The 13181-nt window shown below is 37.1% G+C and overlaps 1 protein-coding gene and 1 non-coding gene across 2 annotated transcripts; both read right to left on the reverse strand.

Moving 5' to 3' along the window:
- Window positions 1-2887: 2887 nt before the first annotated feature.
- Window positions 2888-2969, reverse strand: Trnal-aag (transfer RNA leucine (anticodon AAG)). The gene has a single exon. It is a non-coding gene; the product is annotated as a tRNA-Leu (tRNA).
- A 2042-nt stretch (window positions 2970-5011) lies between these two features.
- On the reverse strand, window positions 5012-12692 carry LOC145786631 (xylose isomerase-like). The gene is made up of 10 exons (XM_082598322.1): window positions 12579-12692; window positions 11772-11921; window positions 11389-11510; window positions 10352-10509; window positions 9723-9928; window positions 8831-8914; window positions 8363-8418; window positions 7815-7991; window positions 5566-5748; window positions 5012-5406 (listed from the first exon to the last, which is right to left on the reverse strand). Exons 1-10 carry the CDS (start codon window positions 12655-12657, stop codon window positions 5245-5247), a joined length of 1377 nt encoding a protein of 458 aa, XP_082454448.1. The 5' UTR covers window positions 12658-12692; the 3' UTR covers window positions 5012-5244.
- Window positions 12693-13181: the final 489 nt, after the last annotated feature.

The following is a 13181-nucleotide window of genomic DNA, read 5'->3' on the forward strand; positions in this document are numbered from 1 at the left end:
GGGCCTCCCCCAGAAAATTTTGAAAAATTACTTTGAATTTGGTGCATTCTGAGAGCATTTTCAACAAAAATATGGGTATGAATATTCCTGTAAAATGGTGCTGTCCGGTGGCATAGCAAAAGGATAAGATCATGTTTTCTTCGGCATTTTTTCCGTAATAAAGCTAAGTCTCTATGTTTTCTTGTTGCTAATTCCTGGCTGAGATGTTTGAATGTTTGGTATTGGCAAAACTCGCTCTTTTAATGCAGTTTCGCTTAAAATCAGGCACACTTTGTTTTAGAGACATGGAGACTGAAAGCTTCATTCTCAATCTCGTGACGTCACACACGTGCCAAAGGGGGGTTGTAAGTCCGCTGTGGGACTAATATCAGATGTTTAGAAGCATATCAATCCATTCAACAATTTCTCACAACATTTCGGGGGGGCCCGGGCCCCTTGGGCCCCCCATAGATCCGCGCCTGGCTGCAGGTGTAGTCAAGCACGTGGACACAGCACAAACACACAAAAAGGTTGATCATGTCGCATCGAACATTGCGATACTTTGTTGAAATAATGGATAACAATTACGAAATAACATTTCTTTCTGGAAGTCGTCGTAGTAGCGGGCCACCAAACAGTCTATAGCTTTGAAAGCAGATTGAACATTATCGTTGCCTAAAAATTATTATATAGACGTTCTGATCAGCATAAAACAAATTACTCAATTTACAATTTCTCCTAACTGACAGCGTACCAGCAGCCAAGTGCTCGCGTACCCAGGGCCGGTTTTAGGCCGATTTGACCGATTAGATCAAATTGGGCCCCGCACCTTGAAGGGGCCCCGCGCTAGCGGGGGTCTTTCTGTATTACGAGGTTTAAAATACTACTGAAACGTAAAATAAAAATTGAAATAATATTCTTTCTCATAACATCAATTTGTTATGCATCGTAACTAAATCAAAGTTATATTTCTGTGTCTGCCTGTTACGTCAAAGTAGATTTAGACAACTTAAAGATCATGCAAAATTATTTGGATTTATAAATAGCTTTCAAGATATGCGAAAGGAGGAAATAAGGGAGCACACATCAAACCTTGAAGCTGCTTTAACAATTACCACAAGAAGACATGACGCTGAAGAAAAGATTGTTACAGAAAAAAACAAAGATATTGATGGGTATATGCTAGCTGAAGAACTTGAAGCTCTAAAAACTTTCCTTCAACCCAGAATTAAGCCGTATGCCCTCTATGAACACTTGATAGAAAACAATAGATTTACAACATTTCCTAATGTTTTCATTGCATTGAGGATTTATTTGACGATGCCAATAACTGTTGCATCAGGGGAAAGAAGCTTTTCAAAGCCGAAACTAATTAAAACGTACTTGAGATCTACAATAGCTCCGATAACTCAATTGGTTAGCGCGTCACTTCTGGAACGAAGAAGCTTCAAGATCAAGCGGCGCTGGTTCGACTCTCGGGGTGTGCGCTTGAGCAACGCACGTTAAGGACTGCTCTCCATTCAGCGGCATCTAATGGATGGAATAGTTCCCCGGCAACAAGACTTCAACAATCGGAAACTTCACTCTGTCAATCTCGGTGACCGGGCCTGCGTCAGTGATTCAAAGCCTCTACAAGTATGCGAAACTGCCAGGATTAAGCTCTGCAAGAAGCTTTCCCAGTCCGAGGATACCTAAAGATTCAATCAATCAATCGCGCAAGAAAGACTTAACAGTTTGTCAATGCTTTCTATGGAATGCGAGATTGCTAAAGCCATTGACTTTGAAGTTATTTTGAATGACTTTGCTAATAAAAAGGCAAGAAAAGTTTTTTTCTGAAAAACTAAAGGTTAATTGCCTAATTTTCCTTTTTTGCTATTAAAAGTAAAACAACATATCGTAAATAAACATCCACATTACCTTTAATTTGTTTTATAGCAAGTAATAAATGTCTATCTTTGTAGTTTGTATGTACTGGTATGTATTTTATGATATATAAACACCCATAAATTTTGCTATGAAGAGTAGGGGCCCCGTCATCACATTTCTAATTGGGCCCCGCGGTTCCTAGCACCGGGCCTGCGCGTACCGGCACCGGTACGCGTACCGGCGTTTGAGTAGCACTGAACTAGAGGACCTAATCTCCAAACAAAACAACTCTAAAAAACATGACTAGCCTCCTAACAGTGACATCTTCCAGTGTTGTCACAAAATATGGTCAGTCTGGTAATGTTGGATCGTTTCAAAATGTTTACTGCAACTTTGCAGACGCGAAGATCCTATTTATCATCCCCAGGCGCGAATCTAAGAGTATTTTTCGGGGGGGGCCAGAAAATTTGAAAATCAATTAAAAAGAAAGAAAAAGCTAAACAGATATGAACAATGATACTACGACATATACGATATGCTAGAAAATAGACATTAAAACAACCATTTTCATCAATTGTGATGCCGAGGGACTAATATCAGCTGTTTAGAAGCATATCAAACCATTTGATGCGGAAACATACAATTTTTCACAAAATTTCGGGGGGGTTAGTCATCATCATCCCCATCACTCATCAGTCCATCACCATCATCATGTTTCTTACTCGAGAGAGTTGGAGTCACTGTTTGTTTTCCAAATCATTCTTGATTTGCCTTTACTTCTTTAACAATTTACTTTCTTTTCTTTCAATGATCTTTGCAGACGGTTTTGTCGTACGTAGGTACTGTGTGTCAGAAATATTTGAAGTTCTTCTTTTGAAAATTTGTAAAAGAATTTTGCCTAAATCGAGTTTGAATACTATTCCACTAGTACTCTAGTAGTGAGTTTTGGCTCCCATTAAATTTTTATTTCATGTTTGTAGTATGTTTTTAAACTACTTCACCTCGCGAAAAAAGTTATAAAAAACGTATTTGATAAAAGCATTGGCAGCGGTGGGATTCGAACCCACGCCATCGAAATGACTGGTGCCTTAAACCAGCGCCTTAGACCGCTCGGCCACGCTACCTTGTTCAGCGCGGCTCGAAACAAATGTTCTAATACCGCGATGACGCATTTCTATCGTGTGATATACAGATGTAAACTGATGAAATGAGAATGTCAAAATGTCCAGTGTGAGTTCAATGCAACGCAGAATATGACCGCAAGCACACATCTACCAACACAAAAAATTGTTGGTTTTGCACTTTTGCATTCCCGAGCTCCAACTCCCTACACAGCAAAATCCGTCATTTTTACATTGCTTCAACGTCTTCAAAATATTTTACGGATTTTACAGATTCAACAGTTTTACAGATTTCACAAAATTCACGTTGAATCAATGTAAAAATATTAAAAATGAACGTTTTCTGGATGTTCTATTGCAGTTAGAAATGTATTTTTTCGTTCCTATGCCTTTATATACTTGTGACAACTTGTCAGCTGTGGTGTAACTACCTTTCGTCCAGGAAGAATCGCCTACGTATTGAGGATGTAACTATTATTACAGAATGTTTTTTGATCAGCAGAGATTCTCATCTCGTTCTCATTCTCGTTCTTATCCGTAAAAATTTACATCAGTTTGTCACACGTTGCTACGTCTGCCAACCGATACCATCTTTGTGTTCTACACTATGACACCTCATCGGAGTTGAGTATCTGCATTGTTCCTATTTTTTTTATGATTGCTTGTGTGAATAGGCATTTTAGGTCTGATGCAAGATAGGTTATAGCCAAGGGGTTCTTAAACTGGGGTCCGTGGACCCCCAAGGGGTACGCGGACTAGTTTTAGGGGGTCCATGAAGACCCAATCGAAATCTTAGTGTATAATTTCAAAAATAAAATAACTTTTTCAAAAGAAAAAAGATTAAGTTCAAACAACTACCCTATCAGCCCTATCAAACACGAATCCACAATTTCACGTTCTTGTTGAAGACAAACAGCAGCATTCTTCACATCAATGAAATTAAATCAAAGATATTGAAAAACAATCTGCATTCGCTATTTCTTAAATTTAATAAATCATAGATTTTGTTACCAATTCATTTTAATTTTATTGCGTAATGTCCAATTTTTGCTGATCAAAAAAGTTTCTCGGACTAGGCCACAAAGGGGGTCCACGCAAACCAAAATGTTTTTTAAGGGGTCCCCGTTAAAAAAAGTTTAAGAACCCCTGTTATAGCCTAAATGAATAAATAAGTTGAATTAATGTGATTGAGCAACTATTTTTGCTATTACAGTATCAGATATTGTTTCAAATTTGAAAGACCTTTTCTGCTGTATTTTCACAGATATTTGTTTGTTATCACGGCGATGATAGAAATGACATCAAGCTCAAGTAAGACAAAACAAGCGTAGGTAGGAGAATGTACATTAATTGTTACGTCATTTTACGCCTTTTTTGACATGATGGATATGTAGTCACTTACAAAGTTACACTTGTGTGGTGAAAGCTTCGCAATACGCTTAAATGTAGCCTATCAATTTAATGCTGTAGCCTACTCTTTACTTGTTTGATTAGTATTGATCGCAGTAGCCTACGCATGCATTTGGATCATTGGTAAATTCAAAAAAATATTGAAAAATTCATTTCCGAAATTTTATTTTTGAATTTTGTGTCGAGTTGGCCAGATTAACAAATAAAATAAATATAACCATATCCACTTAAAATCCATTTCAAAACTTTCACAGGGTTTTTGCTCTTTCGTATAAAGCATGTATATTTCTGTAGGCTTAGGCTATATTATTTTACGCACTCGGCTCAAGATCACGCGGCGCTGGTTCGACTCTCGGGGTGTGCGCTTGAGCAACGTATTTGAGGACTGCTCTCTGTTCAGCGGCACCAAGTAAATGGAATAGTTCCCAAGCAACAATACTTCAACAATCGCAAAATTTCACTCTGTCAATCTCGGTAACCGGCCCTGCATCAAGAGCCTCTACAAGAACGCGAAACTACCAGGAATAACTTATCAAGGCTTTGTCAGTCCGAGGATAAAGATTCAAAACCAAACCAAACCTGTATAAGCTGAACTAGGGGCTAATGGAACAAAACATAATTGAGACTGCTTCTTTGCTTCATCATTACTTTTATTACCATTTTGCTCCATTTAACGTTTCTCAATCTTTCTGTATTAAAATTTTGCTTGTCAGATTAGGACGACGAGATAGGCTACTTTCAAATCAGAGTTTCGTAAAATCATGATTTTGTTAGAAATAAGGTTTTTGCAGTTTGGTATTTAAGTGAGTTAATGACAAAATTTAAGAATAATGGAGTCAATAAAAATATTGTAAATTGTCTCGACAATTCAGAGAAGGTATCGATTCAGAATAGTTTCGTATTTTTCTTGTTGCCCGGATCGTCTTTCTGGCTCACCGTTTTGCATTACAAAGGCTTCACATTCTTCGAAAGTTGCTGTACCTGCTTTAACCTTTGCTCCCAATCCAGATTCATATGTCAAGTAACGATCCTGAAATTGGTCACATCACATCAAATAAAAAATACTAAGAATTCCATAGATTTCTAGAAAAAGATGAATCAAAAATATATAGATTTTGATGTCATTCATAAAATTATGACAAGAGCGAATTAAATAGCAGTTTTCAAAGTCACAAAATAGTAGACTTACATTCTTCATTTTCTTTAAAATTCCATCTTCTTTGATTTTTGCAGCAATTCTAAGGGCCTTAGCAAAGCAATCCATTGCCCCGACATGCGATATAAGCATATCAATGACATCACTAGATTCACGTCTCACTTTACAATCGAAGTTGAGGCCCCCAGGAGCGATGCCACCTTGATCCACTACTGTCTAAAAGAAGGTGTTGTGGATGAGGTAAATGCAAAAGTATATAATTCGGCAGTGTTGTACGTTGACGCCGTCAATTTGACGGCGTCATTTGACAGCGTCAACTTTTTGTTGACGCTGAGGCTAGCGCCGTCAATTTATTTTTCAGTTGACGGAAGTGATAGCGCCGTCAACTATTTTGCCGATTTTAAGCGTCAAGCGTTATGCGTCATTTTTTTTCATGGAAAATCTCGTTTCACAATAAGAGTTTCACAATGTAGCCTATTCTGGCCAGCCCGACTCATCCGAATTACCGGCTTTTGCGTTGGTTGGAATGGCTCCCTGGAATGTTCACCAAATGGTGATGTATTGAGAACGAGGGATGATAGACAGAAAGCGAAAAATCCATGAATGGCATCGCGGACGTTGAAGATACTTTATTTCAAGAGCTCTATGCCCCTGAAAAGAGCGATGTTAGTGCAGTGGACCTCGTTAAAAGATTTATACATGCTAAACTATGACAGCACGCCTGGAACAGTGATACCTTTCCGTACAGTGGCGTAGCTAGGGAATGTGCCGCCCGAGGCGGATTCAGATTTTGCCGCCCCTTCAAGAAAAAGCATTTTAAAATGAAATTTTTTTAAATGACTTAAAGTGAAATTATTCTATGTTTTGAACCAGTAGCGTAGCCAGGAATTTTGAAAGGGGGGTTTAAGGGCCGGCGGGCGAAACCCGACGGCGTCTTCGCGAAAGACGACACCCAGCGGCGGGGGGTCTGGGGGGGCTCCCCCAGAAAATTTTGAAAAATTACTTTGGATTTGGTGCATTCTGAGAGCATTTTCAACAAAACTGTGGGTATAAATTCCTTGGTATAAATCCCCTGATATAAATAAGCCTGTAAAAGGGTGCTGCCCGGTGGCATAGCAAAAGGATAAGATCATGTTTTCTTGGGCATTTTTCGGTAACCTAATAAAGCTAAGTCTCTATGTTTTCTTGTTGCTAATTCCTGGCTGAGATATTTGAATGTTTGGTAGCCTATTGGCAAAACTCGCTCTGTTAATGGAGTTTTGTTTAAAATTAGTCAAACTTTGTTTTAGAGACATAGAGACTGAAAGCATCATTCTCAATATCGTGACGTCACATGCGTGCCAAAGGGGGGTTGTAACCCCCAACCTCCCCCCCCCCCTTTGGCTACGCCACTGTTTTGAACGTTTCCATTCTGTTTGCTTTTATTTTTCGGGTACTTTTGCATTATCAACAAAAAAAACGTCCTGTCTGAAAGTGCCGCCCCCCTAGCTACGCCACTGCTTTCCGAGTAAACGTTTTCAACTTGTTTTTGAAATACAACACACCAATACCAACCAGCGCTGCTTTGGAACGCATGTTTTCACTTTGAAAGGACAATATGCGTCCCAAACGCAGCAGATTGTCAGACAAAAGTTTTGAAATGCTTGTTTTTCTGCAAGGAAATAACTAATAGGCTAAGCAGCTAATTACAATACAGTTTCAAAACATAATAGCCTACCTGCTCTTTATTTATAGCTATTGTTATCCTAAACTTGGCTGAAATATTTCCGTTTTATGAGACGCTGGCAAGAAATAGCGCTAGAAATTAGCGCTGACGCTGATGCCGTCAATTTCTTTAAGAGCTTACGCAGTACTTTACGCCGTAAAGTTTTTAGGCAATTCGCGCTGACGCTGACGCCGTCAATTTATTTCAATGACGCGTACAACACTGTAATTCGGTTGCCTTACCTGATAAGTGATAACTCATGTTACCTTTATGTGCAAAAGCTACCAAGTTACTATAAGCAACACAGCATTGTAGATCTGTCTTAAAAATATTAAGTTCAATTTACTTTGCTGTGTCGAAATGCAGCAGTAATGATGAAGTAAAAATAGAGTACGGAAATAAAAACAACAAGAAAAAGGTGCCAGAGCCACAAAAGTTTAAATGAAAACTTTAATGTAAATCAAGGCTGCGAAAAATACTATCTCTGTAGCAAACGATGGTGACTTTATATTGCCTTGACAAATTTATCTTTGATTAATTATTTTATTGTCTTCATTTTAGGAGAAAATATTGAAACCTTCATAATCATGGTTGCATTTTTCACATCCATAGGAAACTGATCAGTGTCCCATCCAAGATCTGGAGATCCTGTATTGGAATCGATGGATCCAAGCAGATCAAACGCGGATGACATTACAATATCGTGTTCATGGCTATGTCCGGCCAAGGTTGTATGATTTGGTTCGATATTCAACTGAAAAATAATTTGGTTCAATCGTGAGTTCGATTAATCTGCTGTTGTACATAAAGCATGACTTGAAGTTTCAATAACACTTTGATTAAGTTTAAATTCATTTATCAATTTAGCCTGCACAAGCAAGTTTTGCGAAAGTGCCAGGAATAATTTATCAAGGCTTTATCAGTCCCATGATAAAGATTAAAATCAACCCATCAACTTATTTCATACAGCATATACAATACTTTTCTTTCAGTCCAGTATTCTTGCCTATTTTAAGATACGTCCCTTGTTCTGGAAAATTGCTTGGCAGTAATTTATATTTATTTACAACTTGATATGGTATAGCCTATTATATGACTGTGGCCTACAAAAACAGAGTATTTTACCTTAAAATCTTTGTCCAGCCCATACGTTTTGAGAAAAGCGATAACAGTCATTGCGTCTGGAAAATTAACATAAAGTTTTATGCTTCGTAGCAACATACTGTACAAAAATGTCTTGCCTCAAAAGCGAGTGAAATTGTGTATGATGCAACTTTTTGCATGTTTATTGTATTTCTCGAGTAGACTACATAAAAACAAGATTTACAAGTTTACACGAAGTTTGATATGTTCAATTGTTTTCATGATGTCAGGTGGTGTTGCAAAAAAACAATTCCAAAAGTGTTTTCGAAGTTACACAGCTTTCATCTTGGCACCATTAATTGACACAATCTTGAAATACTGTTAAAAGATATCCTGGAGAAGCATAATCTACTGTTTATGAGCGGCATTTGAGTAATTATGATGACATTTCCGAAAATAGTAAATACGCAAATTGCAGTCAACAATTATATTTTCAACTTAGCCTATTACCGTAATCATATTGGTGTTTGGTTGGTTCTTTTGGCTTTGGTTCGAGCAAAAGTTGTCCAGTGAATCCAATTTTCTTCTTATAAGCTATAATTTGAATAGAATAAATATCAACCTAGAATTACGTAACCTATAAGAGGAAAAAAGTCTTTTCTGGCCTGCTGCTCGTTGGATTCAAAGAGGTAATTTAGGAAGACGTTTGAAAGAAGGCTTGTTAGAGCCTAATAATCTACTTTGGGTGGAATAAAGGGCAATGGATGATGAGTAAGTAAAAACATTGAAACGTGCAAACAGTGATTCCTATCTGAAGATCTATGAATCCCTCGAAAGTCTGTAGAATGTTTGAAGGTGGTTCGAAAATGCAAGGCTGGATCAATCTCAGCAGGAGTACAAAATAACACATTATTTTGGTTTGTAGAAAGTTGTGCAAGGGATAGTCCTTTTATTCTTTTCTAGAGATGTTCAATTGATTTTTACACAACTGTGGAGAGAAATTGACTCTTGTGAAGAGTGGCAATTTATTCTTTTCTAGTGTTCAAATGATTTTTACACAACTGTGGAGATAAATTAACTCTTGTGAAAGGGGGCATTGATTTTCATCGAAATAAAGTCATAAGTTTGCATCATGCAGTTTTGAAAGTTTGCTAGAAATGAGCTACTCTTGAGGTCCGCGGTCTTGATAATTCTTTAAAATTCAGTCTCTGGGTACAAAGATTCAAAACCATTAGCTCGCAGCTTTCAGCAATGTCTTGATAACTTTGTTACAATAGTTTTTTTTATTTGCTTAGCCTACCCGAAACAATTGTGAGGACATTGCAGTGTTTCAAGCTACTATACGTCTAAACTTAACGGAATCTTCTCAACTGAAATAAAATCTAGAAGCCATATTACCTACCTACTGCCATTTTAAAGAAATTTGCCATTTGGTCCAGTTCTGCTCGTACGTCTGTGTTAAGGATTGTATAATAACCTTCTCTGCCTCCCCAAAACACAAAGTTCTCAGCTCCTAACTTTTTTCCGACTTCTAGACCTTTCTTTACTTGCGCAGCAGCATATGCCAAGACATGTGTATCGGGATTAGTGGCCGCCCCGTTGCTATATCTAAACACAAATTCAACATAAGGATATATTATATGATAAGATAGAGAATGGCCATTAAAATCCATTAAGTAAGGCCTATTTTGTATTTTACTTATCACATCAATTTGAAGATACTTTCGTTTGCCAACCAATTTACTGCATACACAAACTGAATACTGAAAGCACTAGTTGCTACGTTCTAGCACTAGTTGCAACGTTCATCTGAGGAAATTGAAAGTAACACAAAGTTATACACACACAAACAATTATTATACACACAATTACACAATTGCATTCACACAAAGTTACGCCTGGAGTTTGCGAGCTTAAGGTAAAAAATAAATAAATAAAAACAAACAAGTCGTTTGGACTGTGGTTTCAAAATTTCCTGAGTTGAACTAGAGATCTAAGTATTGAAAATTAAAATCTTTAATGTAAATGAACCTTGGATGTGCAAACAGATTGCATGTATTCCACAGCAGCTTGATTCCAGTTTCTTGTTGGAGCTGGCTTGCGAGCTCTACCAGGCGGTCAAGATTTTGGTTAGTTTCGGCCAGTGTGGCGCCTTCTGGTGCAACGTCGCGATCATGAAAACTCCAATACTGATCAAAAGGATTCAAATTAAGATGTGGACTGACAAGCATTTTATTTACGAAACGTTACTTGTTTGACATGAAACAAAATTGTATTGCAACAAGTTTAACAAATTATATGGACGATATTTTTATATTGATCGTCCTGTTTTATTTTTGTTTCGTCACTGACGCAATCTACATTAAAACTTGAAGGAAGCAGCATTTATATAATTGTATGCTTTGATGTCAATCTGGTTATCAGTTGTGCTGCTTCCAAAATGTAAAACTATTTAAGACTGGTGGATTTAGCAGGCAAATTTTATGTACAAAAATGTATGATCGTTTAAGAAATCACACAAAACCCAGTGTTTTTGCCGTGTTAAAGTGCTCTTTGGCATAAAATAGTGCACGACTGTATATGAATTACTTGTAAGTGTATTTACTATGGTATATCATGGCCACCTAAAGATACGGCCTGATTTGTCACATTTTGCAGAGATTTCCAGGTTTTTCTAACTTTGGGCGAACGTTTAAATAAATTTTTCTAAAAATTAGATTTTTACGCTTTCTTTATTCTTTTCCCCAGATGACACAATAGGTTTTAACAGCCTCACATGTTGCAAAACAAAGAAAATTTGATTTTGTAGATTTTAGTCAGACTGTTAATTTTCAATAACAGTCTGATTTTGCGTTTTTCAACTTACTTTTCCTCATTTGCTACTGCTTCCCCAAGGCAACAAAAAAGTTTTATGTCATTAGGAAACTGCAAAAAGTGAAAACATCTCAAAAAATATCAGTTAAGCTCTAGCAGTAGCTGTAATCAAAATCTGCAAAATGTGACAAATCAGGCCGCATCTCCAGGTGGCCATGGGTATATAATTATTATTGAAAAATATGAGAGTATACCTTTACGCCAAGTTTGGACATAAAGTCAAACGCAACTCTCATTCTGCGCTCTGCATTCTCAACGCTATCTGACAGGTCGTCCCAAGGCCTGATCAATGTAGGAAAGCCAAAGGGATCGGCACCTGTATGAAAACAATGCATTGTTAACTGGATTGAGCATCTTGTCAACAAACTAAAACTATGCAATTGCTTTTTCGAAGCGTTTCGATTGATGACGTTTTTTCGATAGCTGTTCCGACACTAAGCGATGCTTTTGAACATGAACAAGAAAAATACAATCTATTAAAAACTTAAACAACAAATTTTACTGCGGTCAGAAATGATATAAAAGAAAAAAGATGTTTATACATCACAAGGAAGTATTAGAATAAATATAGTGATACCTGTTCCTCTGAACGTGTGCCAGTAGCAGACCGAAAATCTTAACCAATCCTTCATCGGTTTTCCCATGATTATTTCATTCTCATTGTAATATTTGAAGCAGAGAACATCTTCTATGGCAGCATCTGGCTTGTATGGCACTTTCTTGATGTCTGGCAAATAGAGAGCAAGCAATAGAACGTTTCATGCAATGTCGCTGTTTTTTTTTTTAATTTTGTATGGTTCTGGAATCTGGATGTGGCTGTGTACAAAGTTGAACAAAGATTTCAAATCGAGTTTTTTTTCTATAGCCTACCTCTGTTGCTGCTATAGCGTGATGTCTACCTCTGCATTACCAATCCCGCATGACTTCAGTAGTAAAAATAAACACAAACTAACCCTTCATAAGATTTCTTTTATATACTGGGCAGGTTATAGGCGACACATGATCTCACCTCACGCTGTAGCAATGCTTTTTCTTTCCTTTTTAATTCAAAATTCATTCTCTCTACACAGAAATTTCAGTCACCGATAGATTCATACATAGGCCTATACATTTCGTGAAACATCAAACAGTAAAAGAAATTTTTTAACCTTCTAATTGTTTACAAGAGCTTTTTAATGAAGCACGATAAGACACAACTAAGAAGAGTGAACACAACCCGGCCCAGCTAGACAATATTGCTCTTTTTCTATGTTGCAAGGTTTAGCGACGTTGAAAACATTTAAAAATAGCAATTTTTGATGGCTTGGACAACGATCAAGTGATTAGATCAGTGAGCTAAAGACACGAATTCAACGTCACAGATTCAGTTTAAAAAATTTCTTACCGACTGGATATCTTGTGATTGCTGCTGCTTTTTTGGCAGCTTCATTTGAGGATGCTGTTGTTGGGGCAAAGGATGACATGATTGCTAGGCTAACCTTAATAGATCACCATACCTGAAAATTTTTAAACTTGCAATGAAAAATAATGCTTTTTACAAAACACATCGTACATGCTACTGAGTGAAGTTAGGGTAACAAACTTTATTTCTACAAATGATAGAAATGTGCAGCAGAATTTGAGTCAAAATCTGAGTTTATCTCGGGATTTCTCAATTTCTGTTAGCTTCGAACTAACTTTTTGTGGGGTGTGAGCTATGTTACATTTACGCCTCACCACTTTTAAATTGCTTCGCCATTGATAGTGTTCTATTAAATATTCAATATTAACCTGTGTTGTAGGCAATAACCTCACTGCTGATTTCAATCTTAAAACTTGTTCAATGAAATATCTTTCAATGGGTTTATATTGTCACTTTAATTGTGGTGCTATAGCAGGAACATTTCAAGAATGACACACTTCTTTATTCTAGTTTTAAATTCCTAACATTTTTCAACATTACTGTATATACATGGCGACCTTTACAGCCGTACAAAAGTCTTCCATA

The sequence above is a fragment of the Aplidium turbinatum genome, chromosome 17, assembly GCF_918807975.1.
Source record: "Aplidium turbinatum chromosome 17, kaAplTurb1.1, whole genome shotgun sequence".
Lineage (NCBI taxonomy): Eukaryota > Metazoa > Chordata > Ascidiacea > Aplousobranchia > Polyclinidae > Aplidium > Aplidium turbinatum.

Excerpts from the sequence above, each read along its gene's own strand:
- LOC145786631 (XM_082598322.1), bottom strand. The coding sequence starts at position 12,657 with ATGTCATCCTTTGCCCCAACAACAGCATCCTCAAATGAAGCTGCCAAA. Across the intron at positions 8,419-8,830 it reads CAAACACCAATATGATTACG|ACGCAATGACTGTTATCGCT; the intron begins GTAATAGGCTAA and ends TTAATTTTCCAG. Across the intron at positions 5,407-5,565 it reads TTTTAAAGAAAATGAAGAAT|GATCGTTACTTGACATATGA; the intron begins GTAAGTCTACTA and ends GACCAATTTCAG.